Source organism: Calidris pugnax, unplaced genomic scaffold, assembly GCF_001431845.1.
Source record: "Calidris pugnax isolate Ruff unplaced genomic scaffold, ASM143184v1 scaffold30, whole genome shotgun sequence".
NCBI lineage: Eukaryota > Metazoa > Chordata > Aves > Charadriiformes > Scolopacidae > Calidris > Calidris pugnax.
The window spans coordinates 4,878,275-4,894,586 of NW_015090776.1; the positions used below are offsets into that span (position 1 = coordinate 4,878,275).

Consider the following 16,312-nt stretch of genomic DNA (forward strand, 5'->3'; position numbering starts at 1 on the left):
TTTCCGTCCCCCCCCCCCCCCCCTCCTCCATTAGGAACCGAAAGCTAAAAAAGCCTCAAAACCCGATTAGATAAATTCAGGGAGGGAAAACTCCATCCTCCAGCTGTGGCTGCCGCGGGCAGAGTCAAAGCTGCTCTCACCCCCCCCTGCTTTGGGCTGCCTCTGCATCAGCTTTGCCTGAATTTTGGGGAGGTTTATGCTTTGTTCTGGCACATCACCATCTCCTTAATGCGTTTTATCTTCAATTCCTGGTGCTCGCAGCCTTCCCCGGTACTCCCGGTGCTCTGGCAGGGTCTGTGAGCAGCGGCTGGGTGTTCGCAGCGAGGAGCTGACGGCTGTCACCCTGGTGTCTGGGGGCTTGGGGACGCTGCGTGCTGCCAGCTCGCTCAGGCATCTCCCATCCTTTGGACCCCGCAGGTTGTCATAGAAACAGATGCAGCATCTTACGCCTTCCGGTTCATGTGCTTTGATGATTTGGAGCAAGTTGTCATCCACGTCACCATGTCACTTAAGAAGGTCTTTCCGGATTCATCCCCTGGGTAAGGGTCTTCTGCTCCTCAGGGGTAGTTGTGTAGGTACCAGAGCAAACCCTTGGCTCACAAAAGCCCCCAAATATGGGGTGCGTTCAAAATTAGTACCTTTTAACAGGAGAAAACCACACTGATGGAGGCCAGACCCTGCTCCCTGATTGCGTTGGGAAGGATATTTTTGGCCACTGTCCCACACAGGGGCTGTAGTTAAACATAAGGTGGTGGGGATGCTCTTCTCCTGGCCCACCACGCACCCCTCTGGTCCTCCCCCAGGACACTGCTCAAGAACTCCCCCCCCAACCTGTACGAGAGGATCCGGCAGGTCACAGACTCGCTGGAGGAAATGCTGCAGAGCAGCCCCGGGCCCTGTGGTAAGTCCTCCCCCTCCTTCCCCCCAACAACATCTCCCCCAGGATGGGCCAGGAGGGTTGGAGCACCCTGGGAACCCTCACAGCCCAACGTTCCTCAACACCAGCTCTGCTGGCTGGGCACCCAGAGTGGCTTAAATCAGAAGGAGCCCTGCTGGTGGGGTCTGCTCTCCACCAGCCCACCCCATCCCATGGGGCAGGAGCAGGTTTGAGGGGAAGAAACTCCACAGAAAGGAGCAGGACACTCAGTGCCCACCTGTGAGAATGTGCAGCCATGGATGCTTCCACTCACCGCATCCAGCATCGCCGCAGAGCCAGGGGCTTTTCCTCTAGCCTGGGCTGGAGTAAGATACCTCCATTCTCATCACCCAATGCACGTTGCCTGGTATCTATGGGGATCAAGCAAAGCCAGCTGCAGCCCCTGGAGTTGTGTGATCATCTTCGGGCTGGCATAGACCATGCAGAACACTCTGGCCCCTTTGAGGAGGGAAAGGAGAGTCCCCATCACCCTTCTCCTGCTTTTTGCCCTCCCCAAAAGTCTTCACCATGTTCCTGTGGGAAGGTCTGCCATCAAGACCGCCTTCTCTTTGCAGGGGGCTTTTCGGAGACCTACGCTGCTTTATGTGATTACAACGGCTTTGCCTTTCGTGAGGAGATCCAGTGGGTAAGCTGGTCTGTCCCATGGAGAAGTGACGATGGCAGTATCGCCATTGGCAGGGGAGCAGGATGCTCAGAGGGCTGCTGGGGCTGGGAACATCCCAGGGACATCTTTGTGACCAGAGATATCCCAGAACAGGGAACTGCAGTTTTCCCTGGCTTGAGTGACCCTTGCTTCTTGGGATGAGATGCCTTGGACAAGGTTGTTTCCCATACTCGAAATCTGGGACCTTACTGGGTGGCCCTAGAGGAGGACAACCCCACTGGGACCCAGCCACAGCAGGATCAAGTGTCCCCCTCTTCCTCAGGGACACTGGCTCCAGTCCACCTCTCCTCACACCCTCGTTCCCACCAGCCTGGGGGTGTGTTGCCTTCTTCTGGCAAGTCCCTCCAGAAGGGGACCAAGATCCACCAAGCTGTCCCACCAGTTTGGGACATGCGCCCTGTCAGCCATAGTGTTGGGGAGGTTTTAGGCTCAAGGTTTAGACAAGGGGTTCCCCAGTGGAGGGTCCCTGAGGGCTCAGCTCCCTCCAGCAGCACCAGGTGCCTGAGTCTTCCCCAGGACCAGGTGCTGAGCCTGATCCGTGTGTCCATCCATCCGGACAGGACGTGGACAACATCTACCACAGCCAGGACTGCCGGGAGTTCAACCTGCTGGATTTCAGCCACCTGGAGAGCCGGTGAGTGCCCTGGCCGTGCCACCTGTGGTGCCTCATGCCACACACTTGTCCCCATCTTCCCCAACCACGGCAGGGGTGGCCCAACACACTCCTCCGGTCGTGTTAGAAGCTTTTATCGCTTTACACGCTCCAAGGACGCCACATCTGCTGGTGGACGCTCAACACAGCGAGCTCTGTCCCCTGGGGTGACGGCCCCAGTGGCCAGGCAGCCCCCCTCGTTCATTTTTAACACTTAAATAAGCCTGAGAGCTGCTCATGGAGGTGAAACGTGACCATCACAGCGGCGTCTGGCAGCTCGTGGCTGTCAGGTGTTTCCCTATGCAAAGCAGCTGGTGCTGCTCCCCCTCACAGGCACAAAAATAGCTGTTACGGGGTTATAACCTCACGGCAGGGCCCTGAGCTCCGGCTGTGCCCGCGCTCATCCCCGTGGGGCTCAGCCACGTCTTCATCCCGAGAGAGACGGAGCCAGGGTTCAGCTGAAACTTGTTCCCAGACGAGAAAAACCTGCCTTGTTCTTTGCACCCGAGCTCGGAACTAAAAAGGAACACCCCCCCACCCTGGGGTTTTGACAGAAACGTGCAAATGTTTTGATTAATTTTATTTTTACCTGAGGGAATAATTTGGGGAAGGTGAGCAGTGTTTGTGGGATGCTTTGAACTCATGGACCTCATGTTGATCATGATGTTGGGTTACCCTGGGGTTGGGTGTCTTGGGCCATCCCCCCGTTGGGTGTCTTGGGGCCCCCGTTTGGGACCAGGCTTGGCTCAGCCTGACTCCCTCCTCCTCGTCACCTTGCAGAGACGTGGCCCTGAGTGTCGCCGCCTTGTCCTTCAACCTGTGGTTCACCAAACTCTCCTGCAAGGACTTCAGGCTGGTGAGTGCTGGCGCCATGGTGCTAGGTGTACTGGAGATAATGGTTGAGTTTCCAAAAAGGCTTTCTTCTTCCCTGCCAGAACCAGGAGATTTCGGAGCAGCTGCTCTACATGCTCAGCAAATCGGTGATGCTGGAGGAGCTGGTGCTGGAAAACAGCGGGTTGAAAGCGTAAGCAATGGCATTGCAGGGCCCTGGCATGGAGATGAGGAGGGTTTGGGCAACCTGATTCTGATCCCTTCATGTGGATGGAGCTGGGTCATCCATGGACCCGTGAGCCAGGGGGTTGTTGGTACCCCATCCCCTCCACAGCATGAAGCTCACCAGGAGCAGAGACACCACTGCCCATAGCCTGGAGGCCAACAAGCATCACCCACCTTTGGAGATGTTCTGCTTTCTCCTGCTGGGTCCTCAGATGGAGCTCTGCCATGCAGGCAGGAGCTGGTGGCACTTCCCTGTAAGGCAACAGGGTTGGTGGCCATGCCTCCCGGAGGTGGCCATAGCTTGCACAGATGGGTGGCCCTTCTCCCTGCAGTGACTTTGCGCAGAGGATGGCTCAGGCGCTCAGCAACCACCCTGACTCTGTCCTGCACACCATCAACCTTGCTGGCAACCAGCTGGAAGACAGAGGTACCCAACTTCTGGGCCGGGATGAGTTTCCACCCATGAAAACTGATGTTCAACCCCGGATCCCACTGGCAGCAGCCCCCTGGCTGTAGCTTGCGGTGGGACGGACCTGCGCTGGCATGACCACTCAGGGCTCTCTGCTCTTTTATCAGGGATTGTTGCCTTCAGCCGGCATGTGGAGAAGAATCCCAAGGGTCTGCAGAGCCTCAGCTTGGCCAGGACGATGCTCAGTGCCAAAGGTACAGCCTGGCATCCCACTCCCTGCCCAGAAACCAGTGGGAGGCTGGGCATGATGGTGCTTGCGGACAAGCTGGGACCAAAGGGCTGGCTGAAGGGGCTTCATCTTCAAGGATGTGATGTCCTGCTGCCCCAGCTGTAGGAAAATGTCTCTTCCTCTGCTCCATGGCTCTCCCTGGTGCAGGGGACCCATGGGCATCCATCTCTCCCCATCTCCCCGAGCAGGGATGAGCACGTTATGCAAAGCCCTCGCAGATAACAAAGCCATCGGATCCTCACTGCGGAACTTGGACCTCTCTGGAAACCCTGGCACCCTGGCTGGGGACGACATCAATGTGAGTGCCTGGGATGCCATGAGGTGTCCCCTGCAAGGGCTTCGGTCCCCTGGTGTCCTCACCCTGCCTTGCAGCACCCCAAGGGACGGGGAAGTCACAGTTGAGACACCTCCCTGCATGTCCAGGGGGAGTTGAGGGATGCACTGGGGACAACCCGCTGCATCTCCTCCTTGGGAGGGTGGGAGATACCACCTGGGACAAGGAGGCATTCCCAGGAGTGAGCAGCATGGAGCTGGGTCCCTCCGTGTGGGATTTATCCCTGTGCTCAGCAGGAGGGAGGAGACAGGCTGGAGCTGGGATTCCTGGTCTGCAGGGTGGTCCATGGGGGGGGTGTCAGGGTCCTGGGCAAAGCTGCTGAGCCCCTTCTGCCCACAGAACCTGCAGAGCCTCCTCCGCCAGTGCCACTCGCTGTCCCACCTCAGCCTGGCCGGCACAGACTGCCCTTTGGATGCTGTGAGTACCCAGGGGGTCCTGGCAGTAAGACCCCCTCTCCCAAAACCCTGCCACCCCATCCCAACTGGCCATGGGGCTGTGGAGAGAGGGCATATGTTGTGTGGTGGGCAGCCAGCCCAGCTCTGTGGCCCCCCTGCCACGGGTGGGCTGGGGGACTCAGGGTTCAGCAGAAGGGATTAGGGACCCCCAGCATGGGGCAGACCCCCTTAGCACCTCCTGCAGCTCATCCATCCCATCACCCATCCCTCCCTGGGCTGGGTGAGGGGCCTCGGGACGAGCTGGGTCCTCTTCTACACGGCTCACATCCACCATGCAGCTCTTCGGAGCCCTGGTCCACGGATGCCACACCAGCCTCGTCCACCTGGATCTCTCCAAAAACGTGTACTCCAACAAGTAAGCCCCCCCGGGGTGGTGTGGGAGGGTGGGCAGGGGAGCATGGTACCCAGACAGTCGGCTGCTGGTGGGCAGTAGGTGATGCCACATTGTTCCTGTCCTTTTCAGGAGAATGAAAACCATCTCCCCTGACATCAGGATGTTTTTCAGCCAGGCCTGTGCCCTCAGGCACGTCTCCCTGGCGGGTACCAAGCTGCCAGCAGATGCTGTAAGGTGAGGTGGGACTGCGAGTCCATGGAGTTGGGGTGAGCACAGTCCGGGGTGGGGGGGAACTCGCCCAGGGTTCTGCACGTTGAGAGGGCTGGTAGGGAGGATGGATGGGGCTGTGAGAGGCAGAGCTCTGGGAAGGATGTCTTCCCCAGCACCCCGTTCCCACTGCCCAGACCGTTGAGGGTGCCCCACGGCGTGTGCTGGTGCCCCCATTGCTCACACCAAGGGGTGGCTTTGGTGACTTTTCCAGGGCGCTGCTGCAAGGGCTGGCAGACAACAGCCACATCAGTGACCTGCACCTGGATCTTAGCAGCTGCGAGGTGAGGGGCCAGCACCCAAGGGTGCTGTCAGTCCAGCCAGGGGGTCTCATTGTGGCATTCAAGCTGCAACGGGGGGCTCAATCCCTCTGTGGGAAGGTCCATGCCCTGTTCTGCCTTGGGGTGGGGGTGACCTTCCCGACGGCAGAATCTTGTTTGCAGGGCTTGGTGCCTCCCCTTGTACTGATGTCTTGCTGTTTCTTCCAAGCTGAGATCAACGGGGGCCCAAGTCATCCAGGATCTCATCCCCGACGCCAGCTCCATCAGCCACCTGGACTTGTCTGACAATGGTAGGTTGCTTTTTTGCCCCACATAGGCGAGTGTCTCCTCCATCTGCAGGTCCAGCCACTGCAGGCTGTTTGGCTGAGGCCACTTCAGCCCCAGCATCTCGTGAGCTTGTAGGAGTCCCCAGGGAGATGGGTCAGGTCTGCTGCGCTTGCCTGCCTCTTGATAAGACAACATTAAGCTGCACTTGTCACCTGTGAAAGTCCTTCAGCAGCAGCAGCTGCAGCCTCACGGGCTGTGTCTCATGGGGGTGAAGGCACCCAACGGCCAGCAGTGGACTCCTGCTTGAGAAATTACCACCTTGTCATGCTTTATGGATTTTTTACACCCAAAACCAACTACCTATCCATCTTCCCCAAGGCAGGCAGTCCCTAAAAGTGCTCCTTTCCTTCTGCTGATGTCCTTTCCAACTCCTCCAACCTCTTCCATCACCTTCCAGTGCTGCAATCTGTGGTGGACAGTGGTGGTGGCTGTTTCCTCTCCCCTTGTTCAGAGAGAGCAGCTTCAGCAAGGAGCACAGGGTGACTCCTTCATCCCCTCCTGCCAAAAATTCTCATTTCACATCTTTCTTGGTACTGGCCTCTTCACCCCACCGAATCCAAGGTGGTCTCATGTTCCAAACTCAGGGTTTGAAGCATCGAAAAGGTCTCCCTGGGCTGAAACTCTTCACACCTCCCTGCAGGAGTTTACAGTCCTGCTGGGGCCCCTGCAGCCGTGGTCACAAACATCACCTCTGCCAGCTCTTAATGTCATCTAAAAGGCCCCAAACCTTAAAGGAGCCTTGCTAAGCTCTCACACCAGACCCTGCAGCGCCTCGACAGCCAGATGGCTCCGGGAAATCTGACGTGGTTTGAAATCATTCAAAAACCTGTTGGGCTCACCAGTGCTTCAAGAGCTCACTCTCTTACTCAAAATCTCTGTCCAACCTTTGTCAAAAATGCACTTCTGTTTTTGGCTTTCTCAGTAGAGCAGCTCCGTGCAGGAGGGACAGTCCCAGAGGTGGGTCTTGGTGTCTCTTGCCCTTGGCTGGCAGAGCAGCTGGGCAAGCAGGTCCCTGCCCATGTCCCTGCCCAGGGGGAAGGGTGTCACCTTGCTGGGTTACCCTGGGGATGAGAGGAAGGGAGGGCAGGCAGCTGCCTGCAAGCTGGGAGAACCCCTCCCGTGTTGTCCAGGGTGACGGTGGGGTGATGGAGGGGACATCCCTGAGGGATGACAGAAAGAAAGCTCCATAAGGGCTCCCGGTGGCTCAGCAGCCTTGACACCCCCAAATAGCAGAGGTTCCTAGAGCGGGTGCTCTTTCCTTGGGGTCATTCCAGGGACCCTGCCTCTGCACAGGTCTTCAGTCTCCTTGGGGGAGCCATGAAAAGGAGGAAGATGTTCAGGAGTTGCCCTGGTCATCTCTCCACCATCCCACAGTGGCAGTTTGGTGGCTCTGCAGGTCACCCTTGAGGGACCACCTTGATGCCATGGTCCAGACTTCTTGAAGCATCCTGGCGGGTGTCTCCTGTCTCTCTCAGGCTTCGACCCTGACATGGTGACGCTGGTGCTCTCCATTGGCAGAAGCAAGTCCATCAGACATGTCTCTCTGGGGAAAAACTTCAACATCAAATCCAAGTAAGCGCAAAGACGCAGGGTCTGGGCCAGGAGCCATCCCAGCACCGTGCACCCACCTCGCCTCTCTTGTCCCATCCAAGCCCATGGGCTGGTCAGGAATGCCAAGGAATGTCAAGAAGGACAGAAAACTGCTGGAGAGAGTCCAGCAGAGGCTATGAGGATGCTCAGGGACTGGAGCATCTCTCTGCTGAGGAAAGGCTGAGAGCCCTGAGGCTGTTCAACTGGAGAAGAGCAGACTGAAAGGGGTCTCATGGATGCTGCACAATAGCTAAAGGGTGGGGGCAAGAGGACGGGGCCACACTCTTCTCAGTGGTGCCCGGTGACAGGACAAGGGGCAACAGGCACAAACTGAAACATGGGAAATTCCATCTCAACATGGGGGAAAATCTTCTTTCCAGTGAGGGTGGCGGAGCCCTGGAACAGGCTGCCCAGAGAGGGTGTGGGGTCTCCTTCTCTGGAGATATTCCAACCCCACCTGGATGCAGTCCTGTCCAACCTACTCCGGGTGACCATGCTCTGGCAAGGGGTTGGACCAGATGATCTCCATAGGTCCCTTCCAACCCCTGCAATTCTGTAATTCTGTGGGGACCCACGGGGAGACCATTAGCTGCTCCTGGCACAGTTTCTATGGGACCACAGGGGCTGCAGGGACAGGGCACAGCTTCAGGCAAGAGCAGGAAGGAAGATGGAGCCTCCAGGGCATGTGTGGAGAATGTTCCTGTGACCCTCCTCACCTCTCCCGCAGGGAAGGGCTGTTGGATGTCCTGCACCGCATTGTCCAGCTCATCCAGGAGGACGACTGCGTAAGTCCAACTTGTCCTCAACCGTCCCAACCCATGCCCTTGGTCGCCCTCTGCCACCACCCTGCTGGGGTGCCATCCAAATCCCTCGCAGCACAGTCTGGGAACGAACCTCCCTCCCTCCCACTGCCATTCAAATCCTCCTGCTCTGATTTTCCCCGGTCTGAAGCAGCTGCTCGGGCAAAGAAGCGGGACCTGTTCCCGTTCATCTGGGAAAAGCAAGAGCCTGTGTCTGGCTGCAGGCACGGAGGAGATGCCTTGTATAACCTGGCTGCAGCCCAGCTTCCCAAAAAAACCCTCTTTCCTCCTCATTGCCTGCCAGGCATCTGAGCTAAATCTGGGGTGCTGCCTAAGCATCTGTTGCCCTCCTATTTTTTGGGTTCAGCATGACCTGGGCTCCCTGATGTCACTCCACCAGGGATGGAGGCTGTGTCTGGATGGATGCTGAACAATAGCTAAAGGGTGGGGGCAAGAGGACGGGGCCACACTCTTCTCAGTGGTGCCCGGTGACAGGACAAGGGGCAACAGGCACAAACTGAAACATGGGAAATTCCATCTCAACATGGGGGAAAATCTTCTTTCCAGTGAGGGTGGCAGAGCCCTGGAACAGGCTGCCCAGAGAGGGTGTGGGGTCTCCTTCTCTGGAGATATTCCAACCCCACCTGGATGCAGTCCTGTCCAACCTACTCCGGGTGACCATGCTCTGGCAAGGGGTTGGACCAGATGATCTCCATAGGTCCCTTCCAACCCCTGCAATTCTGTAATTCTGTGGGGACCCACGGGGAGACCATTAGCTGCTCCTGGCACAGTTTCTATGGGACCACAGGGGCTGCAGGGACAGGGCACAGCTTCAGGCAAGAGCAGGAAGGAAGATGGAGCCTCCAGGGCATGTGTGGAGAATGTTCCTGTGACCCTCCTCACCTCTCCCGCAGGGAAGGGCTGTTGGATGTCCTGCACCGCATTGTCCAGCTCATCCAGGAGGACGACTGCGTAAGTCCAACTTGTCCTCAACCGTCCCAACCCATGCCCTTGGTCGCCCTCTGCCACCACCCTGCTGGGGTGCCATCCAAATCCCTCGCAGCACAGTCTGGGAACGAACCTCCCTCCCTCCCACTGCCATTCAAATCCTCCTGCTCTGATTTTCCCCGGTCTGAAGCAGCTGCTCGGGCAGAGAAGCGGGACCTGTTCCCGTTCATCTGGGAAAAGCAAGAGCCTGTGTCTGGCTGCAGGCACGGAGGAGATGCCTTGTATAACCTGGCTGCAGCCCAGCTTCCCAAAAAAACCCTCTTTCCTCCTCATTGCCTGCCAGGCATCTGAGCTAAATCTGGGGTGCTGCCTAAGCATCTGTTGCCCTCCTATTTTTTGGGTTCAGCATGACCTGGGCTCCCTGATGTCACTCCACCAGGGATGGAGGCTGTGTCTGGGGTGGTGACACGCATCCTGATATGTGTCCCGGCCACCTCTCCCCATCCTTGTCCCCTTTCCAGCCTCTCCAGTCCCTCTCTGTGGCCGAATCACGCCTCAAGCTGGGAACCAACGTCCTGCTGAGCGCCCTGGGCAGTAACACCAGCCTCGTCACTCTGGACATCAGCGGCAATGCCATGGGGGATACGGGTGCCAAGATGCTAGCCAAGGCCCTGCAGATCAACACCAAGCTCAGGTAGCAGCAGCACCCTGTGGGTGCCCTTCCCACCTTGTGCCGGGTACCCCCGATACGGTGGTCCTAGTTGTGATGCTGTGAGGCCTTCAGAGGAGGCTTATCATGGCTCCTGGTGGCCACGGATGCAGCCCTGAACTGTTTCTGGTGCATGGTCGGATGCTGTGACTGTATCAGGGCAGGAGAGCAGCTCAGTCCCTGCCCCGGTGCTTGCCAGCTCTTTGCTCCTGCACAGCCCAGGATGCTGCAGGCGGATCTTTGTGGTCACTGCCCTCACCCCACGCTCTGCCATCAGTGCCTAAAATGCCATTTTTTGACCCCCATTGTGTGCCCACAAAGGCAAGGTAGGGGTGTCCACAGGGAACGGGGAAGGGTTTCCCAGCCAGGGCTGTTTCTCTGGGGGATGTCACCCACTGCCAGCAGGATGGTGTCTGCCTGGCCGTGTCCTCCCTGCCCTTTCCTTCCCTCCCTCCAGGCAGCCACGTGCTCAACAGCTCCTTGCAAAGCCCAAGTTTAGGATTTTGAATGTTGAGATTCAGATTTTTAACCCCAATTCCATACTTTTTGGTGCCTAAGGGGGTCAGCTTTGGGCTCACTCTTCCTGGCACACTGCCCTGGGGGGTGGGCACCCACCTGGGGGCTGTGTGGGTGGGCTCACCCCTGTCCTTCTGTTTGCAGGACCGTGGTTTGGGACAGGAACAACACAACCGCCCACGGGCTCCTGGAGGTGGCTCAAGCTTTGGAGAGGTGAGGGGGGAGCAGCTTGGTCCTCCTGGCTTGCTAGTGCCATGTAAAAGAGCCTCTAGCATCAGGATGTCACCGTCCCCAGGGCCTCTTGTCCCCTTGAAGCAACAAGTGCATCACACAGTTGTGTTCGGGAGTTGGTCTGTGGCTTGGGTCTTGCAGCCACCAAAGGAACCTGCCACCCATTTGGTGATGGCACCTTGTTCATGACTTCAGGGTGTCCCCCGAGTTCTTCCTCCCAACTCAGCACAGCCCCACATCACCCACAGCAGCTCCAGCAAGCCCAAGGCAGGGGGGGAGATCTGCTGTGGATGGAGAAACAATGCTCTTCTCTCTCCCCATGAAAGATGGGTAGAAGTTATCCACATGCCCAGTGCACCATTAGGTCTGGTGTTTGGCCATACAGGTTCTATGGAGGTGTAAAGAAAGAGGGGTGGATGGAGAGCCTGGGTGAGTGGTTGCCACTGCCCCACTGGGATTTGGCCATCCCCATCTCTAGGGCTGGACCTTGGGGCAGCATCCAGGCTGCTGTTGGGTGGCCTCTGGACCAATGCTATGCCCGCGTGGAGCAGCTGGGTGGGGATGAGCCCTGGGGAGGCAGAAGGGTCCATCAGCATCCTCACCCCCGTGCTGCCTCGCAGGAATTACACCCTCAAGTCGATGCCCTTGCCGATGAGTGACGTGGCACAGGCGTACCGCAGCAGTCCCGAGAGAACAGAGGAGGCTGTCCACAAGGTAGGGGGGACATACAGGGGTCTGGGTGCCACCAGCATGGGTCTGGATGCCACCGACACCCAGCCTGTGGCCTCCTGCCTGCTGTGCAGCTCCAGTCCTGCCTGACAAGGAACCAGCTGCGGCGCACGCTGCCCACCCAGACGTTCCGACTCCAGCAGGGCATCCTCACCACCTCTTCTGAACAGGTTTGCCGGCCAAATCACTGCCCTCCCCTGCCCCAACCAGCCCCACCCCCGCCCCCAGGCTCCCTCACATGAGCTCTCACAAGCAGCACAAACCCCTTTTCACCTTTCCTGAGGGGAGGGATGAGAGCGGGACCAAGGCAGAAGGGATGTCCCTGAGGAACCCTCCTGGTTGCATCCGTGCGTTTCATGCGTACGCAGCGCTGGGATGTCTCACTGCTGTGTTCCCGGCTCCCTGTGCACGCTCACCAGCCAACCCCTGCTGTGTGGCATCCCCAGTTATTCGGCAGGGATGCTCCCGGGGGGAGAATTCTGTAACCTGCCTGTTCCCCCTGCTTGCCCCATCGGGCCAGCGCATCCTTCTCCATCAAAGTCCCAGCAAGGAGGGGAGCCGGCGGCTGGGTGCGTGACGCAGCCTCTCTGTGCTCCAGATGGTGAACGAGATCTGCCTGAGCGTGCAGAAGCACGTCGACATCCTCAGCGCGTCCTGCTCGGGCAGGGAGGTGGAGGCGGACATCCTGTGCGCGGAGGAGGCCATCAGGAACGCCAACCTCTCCATCAGCGTGAGTCAGCCCCGCGGGGAAACCCCTCCGACCCGCCCGGCTTCGATTCGGGATCGAAGCGGGTTATTGATCAGTTAATGACATAATTAACCAGCAGTCGGGGAACAGCAGAACAGTCAGGGCAACAGATGCACGTCACCCAGCTCTTGCAAAATGTTAAAGAACAGCTGTGAATTTATGAATCCCCTTCTAGAACAAGTCCCACAATGTTCTTAATTGCCCTCCACAGTGAGGACACCCCCTGTCATGCCCCGCTCCTCGGGGGAGGTGAGTGCTCCAGCTTTGGGCACATCTGCAGCCCACAGATGCCCACGCTGGTGAGAAACACTCCCTGCATCCCCGGGGGGGGTCCTTCCTTGGGGCACCCTCATCCCACCTTGGCTGGACGCAGCCCAGAGATGAGGATGAACCATCAGCCCGTGATGAAGGCCACCACATTGGCTGGGCAGCTCCTGGTCCTGTCAGCTCTGGTTTGGGCCTTCTGGTCCCACTTCTCTCTTCTTATGGCACCTTTTCCTCCTCTACTTCTCTTCAAACCACCTCCTTTTCCTTTTTCCCAACTCTCTTGACACCACTCCAAGTACTTAATCCGGTGGAGATAGGATTTCAGAGGATAGTGGTGATGGTGGAAAGCTGGTGCAAGGGATGAGAAGGGAACTCTTCCAATGTGGGCAGCAACATGTCTGGGCACAGGGGGGGAAAGAGTGTCAGTGGATGGTGGAGAGCAGTTGAGGGTCCAGCTGGGGGGACAAGGGGACCACGAGGGGTCCAGGATGCCCAAGCATGGCCCAGCACAGCCAGAAGGTCACAGGGTCTCCCCAGTGGATGCTCTCCCATGGGGCAGTCCTGGATACAGGCTGCTCGTGGAAGGGTGGAAAGCAAGATGAAGTGCCACGGAACGATCCACGTCGTTTCTCTTCCCATGGCAGATCCTGCCCCTCTTGTACGAAGCGGGAAACACCCCGTACCAGAACGTCAAGCTGCAGCACAAGCTGGAGTGTCTCACGGAAGAAGCATCGCAGACCTGTGGCCGGGAGATCCAGGTGGGCACTCGTAGTGAGCTACCAGCAGCACAGGATGCTCATCAGTCTCAGCCTGAGGATGAGGGACATGATGTCTCTTGGAAACCATGTGAATGCTGATAGAAGAGACCCCCTAAACCTCCCGTTTCCTCCCCAAACTTCAGGCGATCATGCAGGCAGTGCTGGACACAGCGCACAGCCTCTGCCCGGCCGTGGTGCAGAAGAGCGGGGTCAGGGACCAGCTGGTCAATGCCATGTCGGAGCGGATCTACCTCCAGGACCACCTCAACATCAGCACCGTCCTGGACCAGATGGTCACCGACGTCTTCAGCAAGCTGAAGTGGGTGGCGTGCCGTTCTTCTGGGAATGTCCCGGGTGCTCCTTTGGGTGCCCCAGCCAAGCAACCAACTCCCTGGCAAGGCTCCCCCTGGGGGGGGCAGCCCTATGGCTAGCAGGGGAGGTGGGTGCTGGCCCTCACACCCCCTCTCTCTCCGCTCCCAGTGAAATCAAGCTGTCTGTCACCGCCGCCGTGGCCGACTGCATCGTGGATGCTGTGCTGGGAGACCTGACCGTGGCCCAGTGCAAGCTGGTGAGCACTGGGGAGGGGGGGATGTGGGGCTGGGGGGGCAGGATGGGGCTACCCTGGCATCACCCGGCTGCTTGGCCACCGCAGCCACATTTGCTGGCTGGGAAGCAGGACAATTCCCACTCGGGCTGAGTTTTCCTCCCAGGTAATCCCCTCCTGCTGCGGTCACCACAGCATTAACGCCCCCAGAAGGGTCTGGGGGGCACTGGTGTGAAGCCAGGCACACCGTGCGTGGGGCAGGCGTGGGGCAGCTGTGCCGGGGGCCAGGCGGGCAGCTAATCAGCCCTAAATCCCCTGGCAAATCCCGGCTGCGGGTAGGGAGAGGACCGGAGGGACGCAGCGCACGCAGGGCGCTCTTCGGGGATAATTTAAGCACTTCCTAATGGTTTTAGGCAGAGAGCCTCCCCAGGCTGGGGCTCGACCTCCCAGCGCTGCTGCCGGAGCCGGCTGAGGACGATGCCACCGCGCCAGAGAGGGGCAGGAATCCTTCAGACCTCGCTGCAGAGGAGGTAGGGTCCGACCCCGCTGCCGCCGTGGGTGACCGACCCCGTGATGCCCGCCCTATAACCACCTCTGATCCGTCTTACCGGATGACGCTGGGCTTAACCACGCTGCCTTGCTGGGCACCTGCACCCCCCCAGGGCAGCGTTAAGGCAATTAGTGTTGGGAAATAGAACCATTAGCCCGCCTGGCCATGCTGCTTGCCTTGCTGGCAACCGGGAGGGTGTCCTTGTGGTGGTCACAGCCACATGCAGCCCCTCTGGCCCACCATTGCTTCAGGACCTGGGATCCAGGGGTCCAGGCTGGGAGAACATCCCGTCCAGCATTATGGGTGGTTTCGGTGCCGGACCAAGAAAAGGGGGTGCAGCCCCGGGGGTCTGGGGGTGATAGCACCTACCACTGGGCCAAGCCTGGCTGGCTCCAGCTGCCAGGGGGATGCCCCTCGCCATGGCCAGCTCGTCCACGCCGGAGCCACCACCATCCCTCTCTCCCTGCAGTACAAGATGGCCCTGCGGAGGAAAAACAAGCATTTCAGAAGCATTCGGCCCACGCCAACCGTGAGAAGTGAGGTCACCGCGCGGCTTTGCCATGGCTCAGTGTGTGCCCGGGGGGGGGCACGGCAGTGGTGGGGCTGGTGGGCAGAGCCATCAGAGAAGATGGCACAGGCTGGGTGCAGAGCCTGGCATGGCTCTGGGCCCTTTGGAGGGCAGAGCCCACCTTGAGCTGGCTCTCGTGCTGTTTTTGGAGATGTCAGCCCACTCGGCACCCGTGGGTGGTAGGGTAAATGCCCCCAGGTGTCCCTCCTGCCATAGCCAGGGAGGGGGTGGGAGGTTTGACTGTGACTCCGGGTGCTGTGGCATCTCCCCCTGCCACCCCCAGGGACCACCACCCAGCAGCCCTGGGCACCTGGCACAGGGGAGGGGATGTTGCCCACGAGGGCTCCTGCTGCTGAGCTGTCCTGGCTTTCTCTGCCATCGGTGTCACCCCATGGAGCCCTGCGTACCCCTGGGGGTGAGGTGGGGGGGTCACAAGCAATGAGCAGCTGGTGGCCAAATTCTGCTTTCTGGGGGTTTGGCTGTAGCTTGTATTTGGCTTTGGCTGAAGCAGAGTTCGTGCCGGCCCCCAGCCCCTGGCAGCCAGGTGTCTCCAGGGGACCCCTGGTGTCCCCAAGCCCAGCAGCACCCTGACCCCCACCCCGCAGGCAACCAGGGGGGGTGAGGGGCTGCCCGCAGAGCAAAACGGGGTGTGTTTGTGGGTGCCCAGTGCTGGCAGGGCTTGTGATGTAGAGTTGCTACTAGCCACAGGTCTTGCTGCCCTCCAGCCCCCAGCAGCCAGGTGTCCCCAGTGGACCCCTGATGTCCCCAAGCCCAGCAGCACCCTGACCCCCACCCCGCAGGCAACCAGGGGGGGTGAGGAGCTGCCCGCAGAGCAGAACGGTGTGTGTTTGTTGGTGCTCAGCCTTAGCAGGGCTTGTGATGTAGAGCTGCTACTAGCCACACGTCTCACTGCCCCCCAGCAGCCAGGTGTCCCCAGTGGCCCCCTGATGTCCCCAAGCCCAGCAGTACCCTGACCCCCACCCTGCAGATAACCAGGGGGGCTGAGGAGCTGCCCACAGAGCAAAACGGGGTGTGTTTGTGGGCACCCAACCTTAGCAGGGCTTGTGCTGTAGAGTTGCTACTAGCCACCCCAGCCCCTGGCAGCCAGGTGTCCCCAGGTGACCTTGATGTCCCCAAGCCCAGCAGCACCCTGACCCCCACCCCAGCGGGCAAACTGGGGGGGTAAAGAGCTGCCCAGAGAGCGAAACAGGGTGCGTTTGTGGGTGCCACTTGCCGGGCCAGTGCCATAGAGTTGCTATTTGCCACAGGTCTCAGGGCTTGCTGTGGAGGCTGGCGGGCTCCCTGCCCTGAGCATCCCAAAACGCCTCCCCCCACCCCCTCTTCTCCCC

At 59.2% G+C, this 16,312-nt stretch overlaps 1 protein-coding gene across 1 annotated transcript in view; it reads left to right on the forward strand.

Moving 5' to 3' along the window:
• RLTPR (RGD motif, leucine rich repeats, tropomodulin domain and proline-rich containing) overlaps nt 1–16,312 on the forward strand; it is a 25,853-nt gene that overhangs the window by 3,261 nt on the left and 6,280 nt on the right. Inside the window, exons 5-31 of the mRNA XM_014946929.1 lie at nt 418–539; nt 804–901; nt 1,492–1,562; nt 2,162–2,235; nt 3,034–3,109; nt 3,189–3,277; nt 3,642–3,736; nt 3,886–3,972; nt 4,196–4,305; nt 4,681–4,758; nt 5,075–5,151; nt 5,260–5,364; nt 5,612–5,681; nt 5,887–5,968; nt 7,481–7,577; nt 8,323–8,380; nt 9,865–10,037; nt 10,713–10,781; nt 11,420–11,513; nt 11,603–11,698; nt 12,127–12,258; nt 13,188–13,301; nt 13,445–13,620; nt 13,782–13,869; nt 14,259–14,375; nt 14,865–14,931; nt 15,672–15,803. Of these exons, the coding sequence (XP_014802415.1) occupies nt 418–539; nt 804–901; nt 1,492–1,562; nt 2,162–2,235; nt 3,034–3,109; nt 3,189–3,277; nt 3,642–3,736; nt 3,886–3,972; nt 4,196–4,305; nt 4,681–4,758; nt 5,075–5,151; nt 5,260–5,364; nt 5,612–5,681; nt 5,887–5,968; nt 7,481–7,577; nt 8,323–8,380; nt 9,865–10,037; nt 10,713–10,781; nt 11,420–11,513; nt 11,603–11,698; nt 12,127–12,258; nt 13,188–13,301; nt 13,445–13,620; nt 13,782–13,869; nt 14,259–14,375; nt 14,865–14,931; nt 15,672–15,803 (2,647 nt within the window). The remainder of the gene's footprint in view (nt 1–417; nt 540–803; nt 902–1,491; nt 1,563–2,161; nt 2,236–3,033; nt 3,110–3,188; nt 3,278–3,641; nt 3,737–3,885; nt 3,973–4,195; nt 4,306–4,680; nt 4,759–5,074; nt 5,152–5,259; nt 5,365–5,611; nt 5,682–5,886; nt 5,969–7,480; nt 7,578–8,322; nt 8,381–9,864; nt 10,038–10,712; nt 10,782–11,419; nt 11,514–11,602; nt 11,699–12,126; nt 12,259–13,187; nt 13,302–13,444; nt 13,621–13,781; nt 13,870–14,258; nt 14,376–14,864; nt 14,932–15,671; nt 15,804–16,312) is intronic.